The following is a 19,112-nucleotide window of genomic DNA, read 5'->3' on the forward strand; positions in this document are numbered from 1 at the left end:
CACCTTAATGAGTAGAGGGGAAATTTTAGAACTAAAAATAAAAATTACACCAAAGTATAATCTTTTATCTTCTTGCGATCTCCATGAATTGGCATTTGTATATATATATGATATGTTCTTCTTAACTTTGTTTTAATCATCATAGTCTTGTATTAATTTTTGACTTGTTAAGGAAAGGGGTTATTTTAATTATTGGGGTTATTTTAATTATTCTTATTTGGTCAACTGTGTTGACTAACAGGCTACTATTGCCTAAACTCAGTATATCCATGTGCAAGTGAGGGAGCCGATTTAGTTGATCTCAATGATTTCTTCCTGAACTAAATTCCTTGCTCAAGACACTTCACTGAAGGTACTATTTGAAATAAAATGTCATATATTTAAAGAAAAACTAATCTTTGCATGCTAGTAATATTCGGTGTAAACTTGTTATGCCTAGGAACAATAAAGCTATGACAGATCCTTCAAGGAAGTATTTAAACAACAGTAGAGAGAAACAGCTAAGCTTGAAACAGGCAGAGGAGAATAGAACATCAGGTAAGTAGTCTTTTAGATAAGATAGTAACTTCTTTACATAAGATATTTTTTAAAAATATGTATCTATTAATGCCAGTTTAGGTCCATAATTATTAGTTTCATTTGTTCAGTAAACATTTTAATTGCTAAATATGAACAGAATACTATAATAAGATATTAGAAGAAATATGAAATTATATAAGACAGTGTCTAGAACTTTTTAAATTAAGTATTCATTGAATTCCTTTTATGTACTCAGCATTCTGAGGAGTAGAGGAGAGATATTTTTTGTCCTTGTAGAACTTTGATTATCTATTTTGGATGTTATTGAGGTCCCAACTTCTCTGTTTCCCTAGAATTAATTATTTTTTATTTTATTTTACTATAATGAGCATCTCTTATTTTAGGATTGACCAGAGAAATAAAATGAAACTTGAGTCCATTAGTTTTACCCCCTTCAAAATATTACTGTTAAATTAAAAAACTGGCTAGGAAAGAAATTAATGCTATTCATATTAAATTTATGGATTTTTTTTTGTGGCTCTCAATTATTCATTTTTTTCTTAACACCCATTATTGCAGTACTTGAAAAGTGTCTTGAGATCAGCTTTGCTAATTAGTATTGGCTTTTTTTATTTGTTTGTTCGTTTTAGCTATTCAGGACTTAGGCTATAAAAAAAATTTAATCAGCTTTTGTCGTGTTTTACCATTGTTTCATATAGTAAAGTTTTAATATGTAAAACTGCTATTTAAAGCTTGAACAATTATGGTAGCTTCTGTCTTTATAATATGAACTCTAGTGATTTAAAAACTGATTTTTCCCTTTCTGGTCCCTTTTTACAGGACTTTTGCCCCTACAGTCATCATCCTTTTATGGTAGTAGAGCACTATCAAAAGATTACTCTCCTGGAAATTCAAACCTAGACAGGTATGTATTAATTTTATGTTTGGTCTACAAAGATTATGGAGAGTACTTGTTTACTCAGGAAATTAAGCCCTGAATTTTATTATATATTAGCATAGATGTTACTATATAGATACTACTGTGTGTGTGTTGCAGAAAAACAAGCAATAGTAATAATTTCTTAAAATAACAAACTAAATCATAGACTCAGAATTTTTATTTTTGGAAATTATCTTAGAGACCAACTAGTATATCTTTTATTTTAAAAAAGAGGCATATGAGACTTGGAGAGGAGTGATAATTTTTCCAAAGCCACATCACTATGCAGTTAAGGTCTGAAGTGGAATTTTTATTCAATTCTCTTGACTTCCATGATAGTAGTACTCCCATCGTACTATGATGTCTCAAAACTACATCCTAGTTAATACAAAAAGAATATCTTTCAAAGTCAAATTAAATTGACTGGAGTTAGGATTTCAAGCCACATTTTGAAAGAATCTGATTAAAATACCAAAAATTTTTGATGAAATCATACAAAAATAAGTATGTATCAGGGAAGTAGGAATTATTGTTTAAGAAGTGTTTGAATCAGAATTGACAATGTGCAAATACTTTATATTCCTGATCCAAGTCCTGAGCATTATCATCAGTAATATTAATAGTTGTATCAGTTTTCTGTTGCTTTGTAATTTTTAAAACTTAAATGTTTAGTATCAGATCAGCATTTTTATTTCCGAAGTGGTAAAATATGATTATTCATTTCACAAGTCTGGCCTAGAAACTATTTGAGATTTGTCTTAATGTTGACACTTGGCAAACCAGTTAGACTTTCCTGAAGTATTTTTAATTATATCAAAAGATATTTTATCTTGTAAATCTGGTGTATTTTAGAATGTATTCAAAGTGATGTTTTTCTATGAATCTGTTAGTCCATTAAATGTCTTAATCATGTAAAATGTTCAGGTTGAAGTAATAATATACTGACAACTTGACTATCAAATTAACTGATCTATATTAATTGATAGAACTTTGTCAGATGATTAGGATTTTTTCAAAGTACCAATCCTTGACCTTTGCCAAAATTGCTTGGAGAAAATAGAACATTTTTTAAAAGAGTTAGGCCTGTTTATTATTTATGCTTTTCTTTAGGACTAATGTTTCAAGCCAGACTCCCTCTGCCAAAAGGAGTTTGGGGTTTCTTTCCCAACCAGCTCCTCTGTCTGTTAAAAAACTAAAGTCTAACCAGGATTATACTGGATGGAATAAACCAAGAGTGCCCCTTTCTACCCATTCACAGCAACAATTACAAGGGTAGGTGAATAATTTTCTCTTTTCCTGTTCTTTATTGAGTCAACCAAAGAAAGCATGTGCTTATTACCATAAAGAAACAATGCAATTTGGGGAAAATCACTTGTATGTTAGTGAATGCTTTAAACATTTAGACATTATTCACAAAGTTTGTAATAATAATGTTGACTTTCCTTTTTAGTGCCTATCTCAATTCTTTGGCCACAGTAGGTGCTGAATAAATGCTTATTGACTTTGAGTTGCTGTTGCTTCTGAGTTTATTCTTTGAATATGGGCAGGTTCTTTCCTTGCAACTCTAAAAATTATTTTCAATTTGTTACTAAAAGGAAGCAAACTCAGAGAAGTCGTGAATTGCCCAAACTGTTCTGGAGCTCTGTATTTTCTAACTATAGTCCAGCTTTCTAATCTCAGTATAGGGAGAGAATCTTCTCATTTCCTGGGTCTACAAAAGTAGTAAGGAAAACTTAGCTAGCTTTTAAGTAGATCTGTATAGTAGAAACTCTTGGACAGTTTTCAAATAATATTTGTCTCTTATTTTTCAGCTTTTCAAATTTGGGAAATACTTGCTACATGAATGCCATTTTACAGTCCCTATTTTCACTCCAGTCATTTGCAAATGATTTGCTTAAGCAAGGTATCCCGTGGAAAAAAATACCACTTAATGCACTTATCAGGTAACTATTATTCTTAGGTAAAACATTCTTTTCTTTTTTAAGTACTATTACATTTTCTATCCTTTGTTTTTATTTTCCCCCCTACATGCTAACAGATTTTTTGGGAGGTACTAGAGGTTGAGAAGCATAAAATATTTGATATTTCTTAGAGGCTTAATGTATGACTTTTAGAATGTCTAATGTGCAAAATTCTTTTATTCTTTTGTAAATAAATGGCAAGAATTTTGGTAGGGAATGGTCATTTTCACCTAACTTAGAAAAACATTTTCTTTTCACCATGATTGATTTTAATTTTAAATTTTTTTTAAAAAAACAATTTACTGGTAGAGAACTTTCTAAGTTAATAGAAGATTTTCTGAGGTAATTAGCCAGTACCTTTGAAATTCATTTTCATATATAAGCTGCATTCAGCTAGTGAGAAAGGAGGTAGAATCCATAGAGGTCAAGTCAGAAAATAGAGCCAAGATGGCAGAAAGATAGAAAGCATAGCATTGAGCTCTTCTGTTTGAACTTCTAATACATCTAAAAAATGCACCACTCTGAAACCTGATGGGAAAATCCAGAAAAAATTAACAGTGAGTCTTTTGTCCATATCAAAAATTACATAGCTCCAGACCAGAAGGACAGCAATCAGACTTTGCCCCAAATCAGACCAGTGGGGAGCACTAATAGCTTGCAAGTGCCCAGCCAGCCAGGCTCTTGAGTTCTTAACAGTAACAGGACCAGTCCAGAGTTTCCATCTATAAATAATAATAATAATAATCTATTTAGCCCTAATGTCAAGTCTCTGAAAAAATGTGCATACAAAATAAGAAACCCACCATAATGAGCTATTACAGTACCCTGAATGTTCAAAATACAAACACTGAAGAGAATGAATCTAAAACATCTGTAAGCATTGCCTTGGAGAGAAACACAACTTAAGCATAAATTCAATTAGAATTTCTGGAAGAAATGAAGTAAGAGTTTTGAAAAATTGCTTAAAATATTTTTTACAAATAGAGGGGGAATTTTTGGAAAAGAAATAAAAAATTCTTGAAGAAATATTTGAAAAGGAATTATTAGCTTGACCCAAGAGAACCCAAAAAATCTTGCCCCAGCAACAAATTCCCTAAAAATTCAATTAGAAGCCAGTGATTCTGAGTTAACAAGAAATATTGTAACAAAATCAAAAGATTGAAAAAAAAAATTTGAAGAAAAGATATGGTGTTTCATAGCAAAAACAACTGAGCTAGAAAACAGGTTAAGGGGAAAAAATTTAATTATTTAACTGCCAAGACCAAAAAATCTACATACCATATTGCAAAGCTTTTTTTTTTTTTTTCCCTGAGGCAATTGGGGTTAAGTGAGTTGCCCGGGGTCACACAGCTAGGAAGTGTTATGTGTCTGAAGTCAGTTTTGAACTCAGGTCCTCCTGACTTCAGGGCTGGTACTCTAGCCACTACACCACCTAGGTGCCCCCAAAACAGCTTTAAAAAAAACCTGCCAACATCTCTTAGAACCTGAGGCTGAAGTGGAAATAAAAATACATTGTTGACTCCTGAAACAAATCCCCAAATGAAAATTCCCAGGAACGTCGTTGCCAAAATAAGCTTTCAGATCAAAGAAAAATACCACCAGAAAAAAAGAATTCAGGTATTAACTAATGACAGAATCACATATGATTTATCAGCTACCACTTTAAACGAATAGAGAATTTGAAATGCAGTATTCTGGAGGCAAAAGGGATGGACTTGCAGTCAAGAATAACTTACTCAGCAAAACTGAATATAGTGCCACAGAAGAAAACAATGAACCTTGAATGTAACAAGAGAATTTAAGGCATTTCTGATGAGGGAAAAACCAAAGTAGTGCTGGAGGGAAACTTTGAATTGCGAACACAGGAATGAAGAGAAACATAAAAAGGTGAACGCAAATGAACAGTGATATGGAAATTAACAGGGATAAATTGCTTACATTTAAATATAGGGAGATGCTTAATGGTTGCTTTCTGATATCAGTCATCACTGGGGTTCATAGAGTTCAATTAAGCAAGTTGTTTGAATGATTTTGTTAAGTCTTAATGATCTTAAGAACAGAAATGAAAGAGAAAGGGGGAAAAATACATAGGATAGGAAAGAAATGCTAGAGAAAATATCTCACTAATGAGGGTGCACTAGTTGAAAAGTATACAAACTATGAAGAGCAGGCTGCAGGAGTACCTCACTTAACTAAACTGTATAAAAGAAAGAAGAATACACATATGCACACATACAAACAGACATAGAAGTACATTTTACTTATTAGGAAAATAAAAGGGAGATGGAGGAAGAGTCAGAGAGTAGGTAGAATAAGGAAGGGAGAGAAATCTGCCTGTTAAATGGGGAACATATAGATTAATTATGATATATAAACGAGTTAGAATATACTCTTGTGTTAAACTCTCCTCAGCATGGCCAAACATTTCAGAGTATTAATAATAAAACATACTGTTTATCTTCTGATTGATGAAGCATTCAGAATTAAGAATAGAAGAAACAATTTTTTAAAGACATGACTAATAAGGAAAACTGTTTCAATTGACTATATGTGTTTATAATGGATTTTGTTATTGGTTGGTTGTCCATTGTTCTTAAAGAAGAGTAACATGACATCCTAAGTTATAATGTGTCCAACTTTGGCTGCTCAGAATGCTCAGCTGCAGTTTGGACGCAAATAGTTCTTGTGAACATTTGGAGTTGGTTCTCTAACTTTGCACATTTTGCATCTATTGTGAAGGGGCAGTGTTGATGTGAAAGGGTGATTGAGTCTGAATGTATGTTGGAAGAGAGGGGTGGGTTGCTAAATAAAACTTGGGAACTCTGATCAATGTGATAACCAGTTACAATTTCTGAGGATTTAAAATGAAACATGTCATCCACTATCTGACAGAGGAGATACTCGAAGCACAGACTTTTTTTTTTTCAATATGGCCAATGACAGATTGTGTTTTACTGGATTATATATGCTTCTAATAGGGGTTTCTTTTTTCTTAGTTTCTCAGTGAATTTGGAGGTGAAGAAGTAGGAGGGATACATATTCATTGAGGTGTTATTTGTGGAATGGTTATTCTCATTTATAATTTATTGCCTCTTAACTTTTTTGTCTCTTGTATTTTTAGATAAGTTGTAAACTCCTTGAGAGAACTTTTTGCCTCTAGGGAGCAGTTTTCAGAAAAGTTTTGTTAGATGCTAAATTCCATAAGCTAAATTTTTTTTTAGAGAGGAAAGTTAGGAAACAAGCATTTATTAAGCACATTCTGTGAGCTAGAAAGTCTACTAAGACCTGGGGATAAGAAATATCAGAAAAAAAAAAAGGTAGACTCTGTCCTGAAAGAGCTTACATTCTAATGAGAAAAGGGAACTGAACAGGTGGCCAGTGAGGGATAAGAATGAAGGAATCCAGGACCAAATCATAGTTTTGAAATCCAAAAAGTCAGACGCAGACCCTGGACTAACTTGAATCCCTTCCAAAAGGGAGACTGTAGTAGTTCATTGGTGAAAGAAGAGGATTGGCCTGTTAGAATAATATTTCAAGGTGAGAAGTCATCAGGGCCACTTGGAAGTCCCATGGTGAGGAAGCCTCAGATCCTGAGTGAGTTGAGAATTTGCAGGTCTTAAGTTCAGGAACAAACTCAGGAGTAAAGCTGCAAGGGGATTGGATTTATGGAATGATAATTTTTTTTTTTTTTTTACCAACTGTTAAGAATTTTAATCTGAACTTCATTGCACATGTAAAGCATTTGTTAACAAAATCTATACATATTGAATTTCAGTGGCTATAGATGAGTTCATGTTTGAAGAATTTAGATTTTTATGTTTACACTTGATGTTTTATAATCTCATAATTTGTAAACCATGTGTTTTTATATTACTAGACGTTTTGCCCACCTTCTTGCTAAGAAAGATATCTGTAATTCAGAAACAAAAAAAGATTTGCTGAAAAAGGTAAAAAATGCCATTTCAGCTACTGCAGAGAGATTCTCTGGCTACATGCAAAATGTAAGTAATGATTATTTTTTAAATATCTCTTAAAAGTCTGAGAAATGTTTTTAAAATTTTTAATCTTAGATTATTATTGTAACAGATTATTTGTTTTAGTCTAGAAAAAGAAAAAAAAAGTCACTGATATTTCAGTCTATTTTACTGCTTTGAAAGTTTGATTTACAAGGATCCAAACTTATTGGGTTTTGTGTTGTAAAGTTAGTAGTAGCATATAATTTATGCTTAGTCAATTTTTTTTCAGATTTTAAGCCACAAATTGCTAATATACTAAGATATCTTGGAATACATGACTCTTAAACTTTTGTGTTTATTTGTACTTTGTATGTTTTGATAAAATAAATCATGAAAGTTAATGAGAAGATTTAGTATAAGAGTAACTATTTCTGATCTAATTGAATGGATCTTCTTAGGATGCACATGAATTTTTAAGTCAGTGTTTGGATCAGCTAAAGGAAGACATGGAAAAGTTAAATAAAACTTGGAAGACTGAGCCTTTATCTGGGGAAGAGAATTCTCCAGGACGGACTTCAGATGATGTTGCAGCTACCAGGATATACACATGTCCTGTTATTACTAATTTGGAGTTTGAGGTCCAGCATTCTATCATATGTAAAGTGTAAGTATTCACTGTCATAGAGAGATGTATTAAGGTTTTTTAACTTTTTATTTTTTGTGTATATCCCTTTTAATTTTAAAGATGTATATCTCATAACATTCTATCACTCACCCTTTCTTCTTTTTCAATGAGTTTCTCAAATTCTTGCTACAGTTCTTCCCTGGTCTATAAACCAAGATTATCTAAAAATGAATTCTAAACTTAGGATTCCTTTCCTAAGAATTAAACAAATAACAAAACCCTTTTTAAATCAACTATTCTGTGCGCTAAGCATGTTGCCATCTTTTCCATTTCACTGGCATAGTGAGGTATAGTCTATGTCTAATGCTTCTACTTTTTGAATTAGTGGGAAAGTTTTTAGGATACCTTTCTTATATTTGTTATTTAGCCTAAGATCTTGAAGACAAATAGTGTTCTACTCCAATATGCATTCTCAGTCCTAGTTCCATGCCTTTCAGAGAGTATGTACTTAGGAATCGTATGTTGGATTACCACAACATCTTAATTGCTGTCTTTTCCATTTTCTATCTCCCACACCCAGTTAGTTTCCAAATCTTCTGGATTCCTCAACATTCCTGGAATCTAGCCATCTCTTTCCATTCCTTTTACTGCTATACTACATTGAAGTTTTTATTGCCACTGACCTAAACTATTACAAAAGCCTTCCCACCACATCGCACTATCATGCTCCCCTTTTAGATCTGTTCTTCACAATGTTATACGATTAGCCCTAGGCCTAGATCTAGTCATGTCATTCTGCTGCCCACAATTCTTCCATGGTTCCAAATTGTCTACTAAATATAGTCCAGACTCCTTGGCTTAGTATTTACTATCTTCTGAATTCTCATGCTAAAAGCATTAGGAAGAAGGCAGCCAGCCTAGCCCAGTGAAGGATCTTGATTACATGGATTGTGAGAATGATTTGTAGTTATTTGTAAGAAGGTCTTCTCTTCCTTTCCAGATTGGCGATTATTTAGAATGGGGACCCTGTGTGTCTTTGTAATTTCTTCATCACCTGCCACCATGCTTTCCACATAAATTTTTAAAATGTTGAATATTAACTTATTATGTGGGTTTTATGATGTGGGTTCTTCTTGTCCGATATTTCTTTCTAAGGCATAGAGGTATTCAAACCCATTGATTGTCCCTTTTGTCTTTTTTTAAGTACTTTGAACTCTTCTTCAGAACCTTTATTCTTCTTTTAAAATGATTAGTAAAATGAAATCCTGAGCTGAATACGGATAGAATAATGTTGCACTTCCTTATATAAATACCTTGTTCACATGTTATAAAATTTACTCTTTGCATTAGTTTTTTTTCTCAAAAGACTTTTTATCCTACTAGCTGTTTTTAATACAGAACTAGACAAGTCTTTACATAAAAACTAGTTTCCTCCTGAAAGAACCATTCATATATCTTAGCTATCATATGGAGAGGCAGCAGGGTATAATGGATAATGGGCTGGACACCGCCATTCATTTCCCTCCTCAAATACACACTGTGTGATTCTGGCAAATCATTCCCCCTCTTAAAATTTCATCCTGCCTGAGAATTGAGGAGCTGCTGAGTTGCATTTGTATCAGTCCTGGGGCTCCCTACAACAAAGAAATCATGGTTCCAAGACATTTTTCTTTATTTTATTCCCCTCTCCCACAATCTCCCCCCCTTCCCCCACAATCTAAACAGCACCTTCATCCTATTGTTTATTTAACTGTAATATAAAAGGGTTTATCTTAATCAATAGATTAGAAAATAATCCCTATCTGTTTTTTAGCCTTTCTTTTAAGTGAACTGGAGAAAAGATGTTTTGAACTTGCAGCTCAATTGCTTAGATTTTATGAATGAGTGTGTTTTTCAGGTTTTGGAAGTTATATTTCCACATTCTCAAGGTTTTTCATGTTTGCCCTTATGAGGTTGTTGAGCCAGTTATTCCATAGTAGTGTTGCCTTGTTGTGGACCATCATGCTGCTTTAACGATAATAGCAAGATGACTGTATATAGGATTATATCTTTAGAACTATCAGGGTCCTTGGACACCATCAGCAAGAAAACCCAGAAAAGTTTAAGTTTAAGAATTTGTCCACAGTCTTGCAGTTAAGTGGCAGAAATGGGGATCTCAACCTAAGATCTCAATTCCATGTTCCATTGCTTTGTGCCAGGCTGCCTCTTTAAAATATGTTCTAAAAAGACATCAAGAAGGAAATAGGTAATTCAAACATCTACTTCTTTGTTTATGTCATTTTAGAACATGTTTTAATCTTTGATATTTAGGTTTTTAATCAGATCAATATAATAAAACCTGAATTTATATAGCATTTTGCACATATCTCACTTGTATCTCACAACAATTCTATACAGTAGGTGCTACAGATATTACCCCCTTTCATAGATGAAGTAACACAGCTTCAAAAATACTAGATGACTTGCCCATGATCACATAACTAAAAAATGTCACAGGCAGGATTGGAACCCAACCTGTCCCCTACCAAGGCAATTCTCTGTCCACACTATCAAGGCAATTCTCTGTCCACAATGCAGTATTATAGTGTTTGTATGATATAGACACACATTAAATTAAAGTCATAAATTATCCACATGCTGTGTGCTAGTGTACTTGATTGGTTCAATCAAGTGCTTGTTTATTTTCTCACTGTTTCCTATCAAATTTCCTAGAAAGCTATTGTTTTTGTTTTTGTTTTTTACAAATGTGAAATCTTCTGCATCTCACAGGCATGTTTAGAAGAGCATATTTTTTATGTTCCTGCAGATGTGGTGAAACTGTTCCCAAACGTGAACAATTTAATGACCTTTCCATTGACCTGCCTCGAAGAAAGAAACCACTACCTCCTCGGTCAATCCAAGATTCTCTTGATCTTTTCTTTAGGGTAAATAATACTTTGTTAATGGAAATGTGTTTTTCATAGATTTAGTTCTGATCAGTTTCTGCTTTGCATTTGTGTTGTCAGATGATTAGAAATTGCTAAATATTAATTTTTCTTTGGAAAAGGAATTTCAAGAAACTGTTGATTTGTAACATATTATTAGAGAAGAAAATATATTGCCTAAGAAGATGTTCATGTAATCTACCAGCAAATGTCTTTAGAAAATAACCCTAAGAATTTGTGTTTAATGTTAATAAATAAGGAGGCAGCTAGGTGGCACAGTGGATAGAGTACCAGCCCTGAAATTAGGAGGACCTGAGTTCAAATTTGGTCTTAGATACTTAACATTTCCTAACTGTGTAACCCTGGGCAAGTCACTTAACCCCAATTGCCTCACCCAAAAAAAAAAAAATTTTTTTAATGTTTATAAATAGGAATGATAATTTTATGTTAAAGTATTTCTGCTTGTATGATAGATTAAACTTTTTAAAATAGGCGATAGATTTTACAAATATATATTCATAAATCTTATTGTTAATACTTAAATCCCCATTGAAAAGATTTGGAGAGATCGGTATTTATCTTTTATTTTTCCTAAATAGTATAAAACCCATAGAGAGAAAAGGGAAAATAAATTTAGTCCCATGGTTCATGGTGACAGACCCTTGAAAAGCCTCTGTGATATAGTTAGAACTTCTGTAGAGCAGTAGTAGTTCATGAAAATTCATCGTGGTCCTTTTTGATTTTATAGTATTTTTTATTTTGTTGAAGTAAATTTATGAATTTTTCCTACCTGAGGCTATATAGTGATAATTACTTATATTAATTGATATGTAATATCTAATTTTTATTAATTAATGTGATGATTTGTGTTGTGTTTTGCCCTCACTGTCCTGGAATAGGAAAATACCAAGCAAAGAGTAATTTCTTACCTTTTTTTAATTATATTTTTCAGTTAATAAGAATTTATTCTCTAGGTTCTATCTTATCTTCATCTCCCCATTGAAAAAGAAATAAAAATGAAACCCTTGTAACAAATATATATAATCAAAGAAAATCAATTCCATTGTAGGCACATCTTAAAAATCTGTCTTAGTCTGCACTTAAATCCATCATCTCTCTGTCATGATATCTTTTCAGTTCTTAGTCAATGTTGTATAAACATTCCTTTTCAAACACAATCAATCAATTAATAGCTATACTTTGAAAGCTTTTTCTCTGGTTTCACTGCTTTGTATTTCAGCTATTTTTAGGTGACTTATTTTTTCCTTAAAAAAAAATCATCTTTACTGTTTTTTTTTCTTAAGAATATGATGTTTTATAAATTGTTTCTTTTTAAAAAGAAAATTAAGATTTATCTCAGAGCGATTAGAAATTTTATTGCAACACAAAAGATTCTTGATCTTTTGAGAAACAGATCTTAGTTTCTTTAATAAGGGAAAATCTGCCAAGTTATGGTAATTATGGTGTTATTATGCAGTTATGGTAATAAAATTTCACTTGGTTCAAAGTTTATAATCCTCTCAGTGGGTATGAAGATGCTTGTTCAATCTTGTGTTTGTATTTTGTTTTTAATAGGCAGAAGAGCTTGAATATTCCTGTGAGAAGTGTGGTGGAAAGTCTGCTATTGTCACACATAAATTCAACAGGCTCCCCAGGTAAATTTAATCCTCGTTCAATTTTATTTCTTTGGTATTTTTAAAAAATAATAACAACTTTTTGTTTTTACAAAATATATGTAAAGATAATTTTCAACATGTATCCTTGCAAAACTTCCAAATTTTTCTCCCTCTCCTAGACAGCAAGTAATCCACTATAGGTTAAACATGTTATGTGACGATCCATATTCAGTTCCCATAGTCCTCTCTCTCAGAGCAAATGGCTTTCTCATTCACAAGTCTATTGGAATTGGCCTGAATTTCCTCATTGTTGAAAAGAGCCAAGTCCATCACAGTTGATCATCACATAATTTTGTTTCTGTGTATAGTGTTCTTTTAGTTCTATTCACCTCACTTAGCATCATTTCATGTAAGTGTCTACAGGCTTTTCTGAAATCATCCTGCTGATTGTTTCTTATAGAACAATAATATTCCATTACATTCATAACACCATATCTTATTTGGCCATTCCCCAACTGTTAGACAACTATCTACTCAAATTTCAAGTTCCTTGTCACTAAAAAAAAGGGCTGCTACAAATATTTTTGCACATGTGGGTCCCTTTCCCCTTTTTTATGATCTCTTTTGGATACAGAACCAGTAGAGATACTGCTAAATCAAAGGGTATACACAGTTTGATATCCCTTTGGGTATATATTCGTTATTCTTTTTACTTCTCCCTAAAAAATAGAATACCTGAGAAAAATAGAAAGCCTGAAAGATTGAATGCATATATGGAAACAGTAAGGTTTGACAATATGGGTTAGAAAGATAAGCAAAACTGAACTATAAATAAGGAGATTAAAAGTAATAATTTAAAGATCAGAGATTGGTTTGTTTGGTTAGTATATAGTTGTGCAAAGCAATTTGAGGTATTCTAGCAATATGCTTTTTTTTTTAATTGGGAATACAATACAGAGCTTTTTATTGTCTATTGGAATTAAATTATAATTTTTTATTCTAAGTTTTGATTTTTGTCTTTTGTTTTTATCTTATCTTCCATAACATTTTCATTCCACCTCTTCCCATTACCTAGTACTGTAAGAAAGCCCTCTTGTAAAATGAAAGACAGGAAAAAGGGGCAGCTAGGTGGTGAAGTGGATAGAGCACCAGCCCTGAAGTCAGGAGAAACTGAGTTCAAATCTGGCCTCAGACACTTAACACTTCCTAGCTGTGTGACCTTGGGCAAATCACTTAACCCCAATTGCTTCAGCCAAAAAAAAAAAGGGGGGGGGGGCGGGGGGAGAAAGTAAACCCAGTACATGTGGAGCAGTATACCTGTGTTCCCCATCTCTGCCCAGAATTTAGGACAACAAGAAATTTATTCAGGTTTTATTACATGCCACTTACTACTGCTCTAGGCTCTGGTGAGATGAACACCAAGTTTGAACTAACCTGTCTTTTTACTGGGAATGATGCTTATAAAATTTGGCAGAGACTTCTTTTTTAATTAAAAAAGCCAAAGCTGCACAGTTACGAAATCCTTGCCCTCATTCTGCAATTTCATAGCAATCTTTAAAGGACTTAGTGAATTTTTATTTTGTGGCTTCAGCAAAAAAGGCATGTGCCGTAAGAAAAGCAGTAATTTTCTATAAGTCTCATTTGCCTGGAACTGTGGTTGATTTCCCACATGAATTTTGAAATTCAATAATAAAGTGTTTATATGGATTGTAGTCATTTGGTCCATCAAAGATTCACTCAGTACTAAAGGTGAAAAGATCTTTTGGACACTAGCCAGTATGTCTAGTGGTTCTGAAGAGCTCAAAAGCCCTTTCAGACTCACGAGCTAGATTAGGTCTACAAATTTCCAAACACACATTAGCTAATAAAGGAATATAGTAAAAGAAAAATTTTTAAACAGGAAAAATACATTTGCAGCTTTTTTCTTACCTCAGTTTCCTTCTTAGGAAAGGAATGTTGAAATCTGGATTAAGAGAGAAGTATTCTTACAAGTGCTCACTTAAGGGCTATTTTAAAACATTGAAAACTTAATCACAGGCTTTATAACAGATTGAAAACAAATAAACATTTTAATCTAGTATCTGTTACCCGAACTTTAAAAAAAAAACACACACATCAGGGTTTTAGTACTTTTATATAGTCTTTAGTTTTTTTTTTCCTAAAATTCCTTTTCCCCCCTAAAATTCTTAAAACACACTTAGCACTTGTGTGAGTCAGAAAGAAGTAAATAAAACAATTTTATACTAGCCAAATAAACCTAGAAATTCCCCACTATATGTAGACTAGATTAAGCTGTTTTGAACTCCAGATAGTTGCTTCCAATATGTATGAACTTATGTGGGTTACACCATTATCTCTTTTCTAGGGTCCTTATTCTTCATCTGAAACGATACAGCTTCAATGTGGCCCTCTCACTCAACAACAAGGTTGGACAGCAAGTCGTTATTCCAAGATATTTAACTTTGTCATCCCATTGCACTGAAAACACAAAACCTCCCCTTACTTTGGGTTGGAGTGCACATACAGCAATGTAAGTCCTTGGAAGAGAAATTCTCTCCATGCCCTTTTAGCAAGTCCAGTTCTAATCTGACACAGATGGAGTAGTGAAATAGAATCAACCCCAGAATAGTAGAAAGGGGTTTTGTAATTGTTCTAGTTTTCACATAATGAGCCAGGTATTCTTGGAGAAGACTAGTAAAATAAGAACAATCTCCTCAGGGCATAAATCTTCCTAGAAGTATTTACTTTTTTACTTTTTTTTTTGGGGGGGGGGGAGAGGAGGTACATAGATTCTTCTGTGCCATTATAGGACACTTTGAAGCTTTGCAGGACTATTAAAATGAATCGATATTTTCCAATTGCTGTTTGTTGGACTGACATTTCTATCAGCTTAAAAAGTGTCACTCTCAAGGTTTTTAAAGTCTACTATTATGAAGAGGGATTCCTTTTCGAGTATATATTCTGCTGGTGGATTTTGATGGCCTTTCAGACTCTGAAAATTTGTGAGACCTTGCAAAATCTTTAACTTTGCAAAATTTTATGTTTAAAAAAAAAAAAAAAAGATAAACCGTAAATTATCTGCTTCTAAGCTTGATCAAGCTGCATTTCTTAAGTGGTCCAAGGCAGAGAATATAGATGTCTTATAACTGCTGTCTAATTGAGGTTAAGAAACACTGCATCAAATAGAATCCTACTGCTCTGAAAATGTGTGTGTATTTTCTTAAGTAATCAGTGTTTTAGTGATTGTCTAGACTTTAAAAAGTAATGGAGAAAATATTAATACTCTAGCTTAGACGTAAGCATGTTATGCATACTTTGTCCTCCCCCAGAGCCAATTGTTAAACATTTGCCAGTATACTCCTATTTATTCAGAGAGAAAATCCATCTCAGTAAGTAAAAGGCTTCTAGCCTCCTAGCCCTGCTAGAGTCTAAACTAATTGTAATCAAAATACTTCTAAATAAAATTTTAGAAAATTTATATCTTGATTTTAAATGTTATTTGATCTATTTATGATATTTCATGCTCACAAAATCACAGGTAAAGTATATATACAACATTGAACTGGCTCGTGAAAAGGTTTTATGGTAGAGGAGGAAAAAATTTAATATCTGTTTATTTTAAATTACTTAATTTTTCCCCATACCTTTTCCCTTTCCCTTTCCAGAAAGGTTCTACAAAGTTCTGAAGGGAAAAAAAAAAAGAAGAAAAATGAGCAAAACTTATAAATAGATTTTTTTTTAAAAAATCATACATGCAATGTTCTAAACCTGTGGACATAATCTCCTCATTCTCTCTTGCCCCCCACTCCTAAATCCCAACTAGTCTCTCCCAGAAAGGAAATTACATGGCACATGGGAAATAAAATGACCTTGAGAAAAACAGGGAATAGAAATGAATTATATGATTTGAAACATGGTGAGATTTCTGCCATGTACCAATGTTTGTATCCTTATTATGAATAGATTCATAAATAGATTAGATATCTCTATAAGTAAAGCACAGTAAGGAAAAAATATGGAGAAAAGATTTACATTATCAGGAATAACTTAGTAACTAGTTAGAAGAACTTGAACATGGTATTTTAGAAACTTTAGTTCTTTGAGGAACACACAGAAGTTAAAATCAATGAATCAAAGAATAAAAGTTTATTGTTTATTATAGAACGGAAACTTGTTATTCAGTTGTGTCTGATTTTTTATGACCCCATTAGGAGTTTTCTTAGCAAAGATACTGGAGTGGTTTGCTATTTTCATCTCCTCATTATACAGATGAGAAAACTGAGGCAAACAGGGTGAAGTGACTTGCCCAGCTAAGAAGAGTCAGAGGTCAGATTTGAACGTGGATATTTTTTACTCTAGGCCTGGCAGTTTGTCCACTGTGCCATCTTCCTCTTCTGGAAGACAATAAAATTTAAAAATTCTTTTTAGAAAAAGATTGTGTTAAAATAGATTAAGTATAAATAATTTTAGGGGCAGCTAGATGGCTCAGTAGATGGCCCTGGAGTCAGGCGTGCATTTGAATTCAAATCTGGCCTCATAGACACTTAACATTTCCTAGCTCTGTGACTTTGAGCAAGTCACTTAACTTTAATTGCCTTTCAAAAAAGAAAAGAAAGATAATTGATTGTAGATACTAAGTACTGATTTTAGAGGATGAAGAACCGCCCCCAAAAAAGGTCTTGATTCAGAAAAAAAATAATAGTAAGAAAAATGCAAGCCTAACTCTCATAACTTTTAATGTGAATAGACTAAACAATCCAATAAAATAACAGAATGACAGATTAGAACATAAAACCTCACAGTTGTTACTGACAACAAAAACTTCCAAAAAGCAAATACATACACAAATTATAAAATGAGAAACTAACAAATTTACTATGTATACAGGAAATCAAAAAAAGCTGAAGTTGTATTCATTCTCAGACAAAGCAAAACCAAAAATTTACAAATTTAACAGATATAGAGGTAAGGAAGGAAATAGCAATATACTAATCTATATCGAGTTGTTTAAAACAACTCATTATCCTAGTGGCATAGAATCCAAATTCACAAAGGAAAAATTAGCTTAATTGCCATGATGTATTGTGCACAATAAAAGAAGGGGACTTTAATGTGCCATTTTTGTAGTTAGATCTAATAGATCAGTAGAAGGCAAAATATAGACTTAAAAGCAATTGCTGGAGATATTAGAGATTAAAGACTCATGGCATTTACCGATTGGGACACTAAAGAATATACTTGTTTCTTGATACTACATGGAACTTAGTGATGACTGCGTATTTAAAATCAGCTAGAGTCAGGAATTTAGGTTAAGGGAAAAATCTTCAATCTTTATTCTTTTTGAGGTGAAGGGGGATTGCGATAGCAATATAGGCAGCTGTGACAGGAAGCCATCCAGCAGAGGTGAAGGGGGATTGCAGATGGGAGGGGGGGAGGAGTCGCAATAGCAATCAGCTGTGTCAAGAAACCAGCCAGCAGTCTCTCTTTCCGCTTTCCTTTCCACTCCCCTGCCTCCACCACCAAAATCGTAATTTCCTATAAATACATGAGGACTTGCACAAAGAGTGGGCGGGGACATTCTTTCTCCAAGCTTATATATTAATAGAGTATGGTCCAATTACTATTTAGCCTCACGTGCTTGGGACCTCAGTACATCAACTCAAACCTCAGCCCATTACAGAACTTGTACAAAGATTGCATATGTATTATAGAACAGAGAAATTGTGGATACATTTAAAGAAAAAGAAATATTAAATGTCCTTTTGGGACCATAATGCATTAAAAACAGTAATCCATTCAGCAAACACAAGCAAAAGATAAAACTAAATGGAAACTTAATGAAAATCTCAATAATAATGAGTTAACGAACAGATCATAGAAACAACAACCAGAATTTGTGAGATGCAACTAAAGCATTCTCTGGAAAAAAATATATTCCTAAAAACAAATTGGCAAAGTAGAAAAGGAGAATATTGAAATTAATATACATTTTTTTAAAAATTAGAAACCAACAAATAAAGACAAAAGCAGACATTTCAAAAATTAGAATTAGATAAATTGAAAATCAAAATGGTTCTTTGAAAAGTGCTAACCTGATTAAAAAAGAGAAGAGAAAATCAACTTGATTCTGTTGCCGGACAACTCTGCTTTCTTTTTTTCGTGGTAACTTGTTGGTAAGACTTTGGTTTAGAGTCCCAGAATGGGATCTGGTGGAGAGTGACCATAGGAACTCATACAAGTTCCTCAAGCTAAGGAACAGGAAAACTAAATCAGGAAGAAGTCTATGATCAAAAAGCAAATCAGTGACCATCTCTTGATGATGTGGTGTGGTGAAATAGTATTTGGCATCCTAATAGGAGAAGCTGTTCAAGAAAGAGTTATGAAAGTTATTTTGTTTAAAGCCCTTCAGAGTTATTCCCAGACTGTCGTATAAACTACTCTCTGCTGTAGATTTTTCCATGCTGCTTCTCTTCAGTATGAGAAAAATAAAGAACAGTAGCAAGATTGTTCTCCTGTCACTTCCCCTTTGTATCTCCAGCATGGCCTTTCCTATTTGTGACCTTTGTGGCCT

The 19,112-nt window shown here is 33.0% G+C and overlaps 1 protein-coding gene across 3 annotated transcripts in view; it reads left to right on the forward strand.

Annotated features, from left to right (window-relative positions):
• USP37 (ubiquitin specific peptidase 37) overlaps positions 1-19,112 on the forward strand; it is a 65,126-nt gene that overhangs the window by 20,833 nt on the left and 25,181 nt on the right. For all 3 annotated transcript variants that reach the window (XM_051983548.1, XM_051983546.1, XM_051983547.1), the window contains 9 exons: positions 440-537; positions 1,360-1,444; positions 2,570-2,731; positions 3,271-3,402; positions 7,298-7,421; positions 7,835-8,040; positions 10,808-10,925; positions 12,501-12,580; positions 14,907-15,071. In XM_051983548.1, the coding sequence (XP_051839508.1) occupies positions 440-537; positions 1,360-1,444; positions 2,570-2,731; positions 3,271-3,402; positions 7,298-7,421; positions 7,835-8,040; positions 10,808-10,925; positions 12,501-12,580; positions 14,907-15,071 (1,170 nt within the window). The remainder of the gene's footprint in view (positions 1-439; positions 538-1,359; positions 1,445-2,569; positions 2,732-3,270; positions 3,403-7,297; positions 7,422-7,834; positions 8,041-10,807; positions 10,926-12,500; positions 12,581-14,906; positions 15,072-19,112) is intronic.

The sequence above is a fragment of the Antechinus flavipes genome, chromosome 3 (assembly GCF_016432865.1).
Source record: "Antechinus flavipes isolate AdamAnt ecotype Samford, QLD, Australia chromosome 3, AdamAnt_v2, whole genome shotgun sequence".
Classification (NCBI taxonomy): domain Eukaryota; kingdom Metazoa; phylum Chordata; class Mammalia; order Dasyuromorphia; family Dasyuridae; genus Antechinus; species Antechinus flavipes.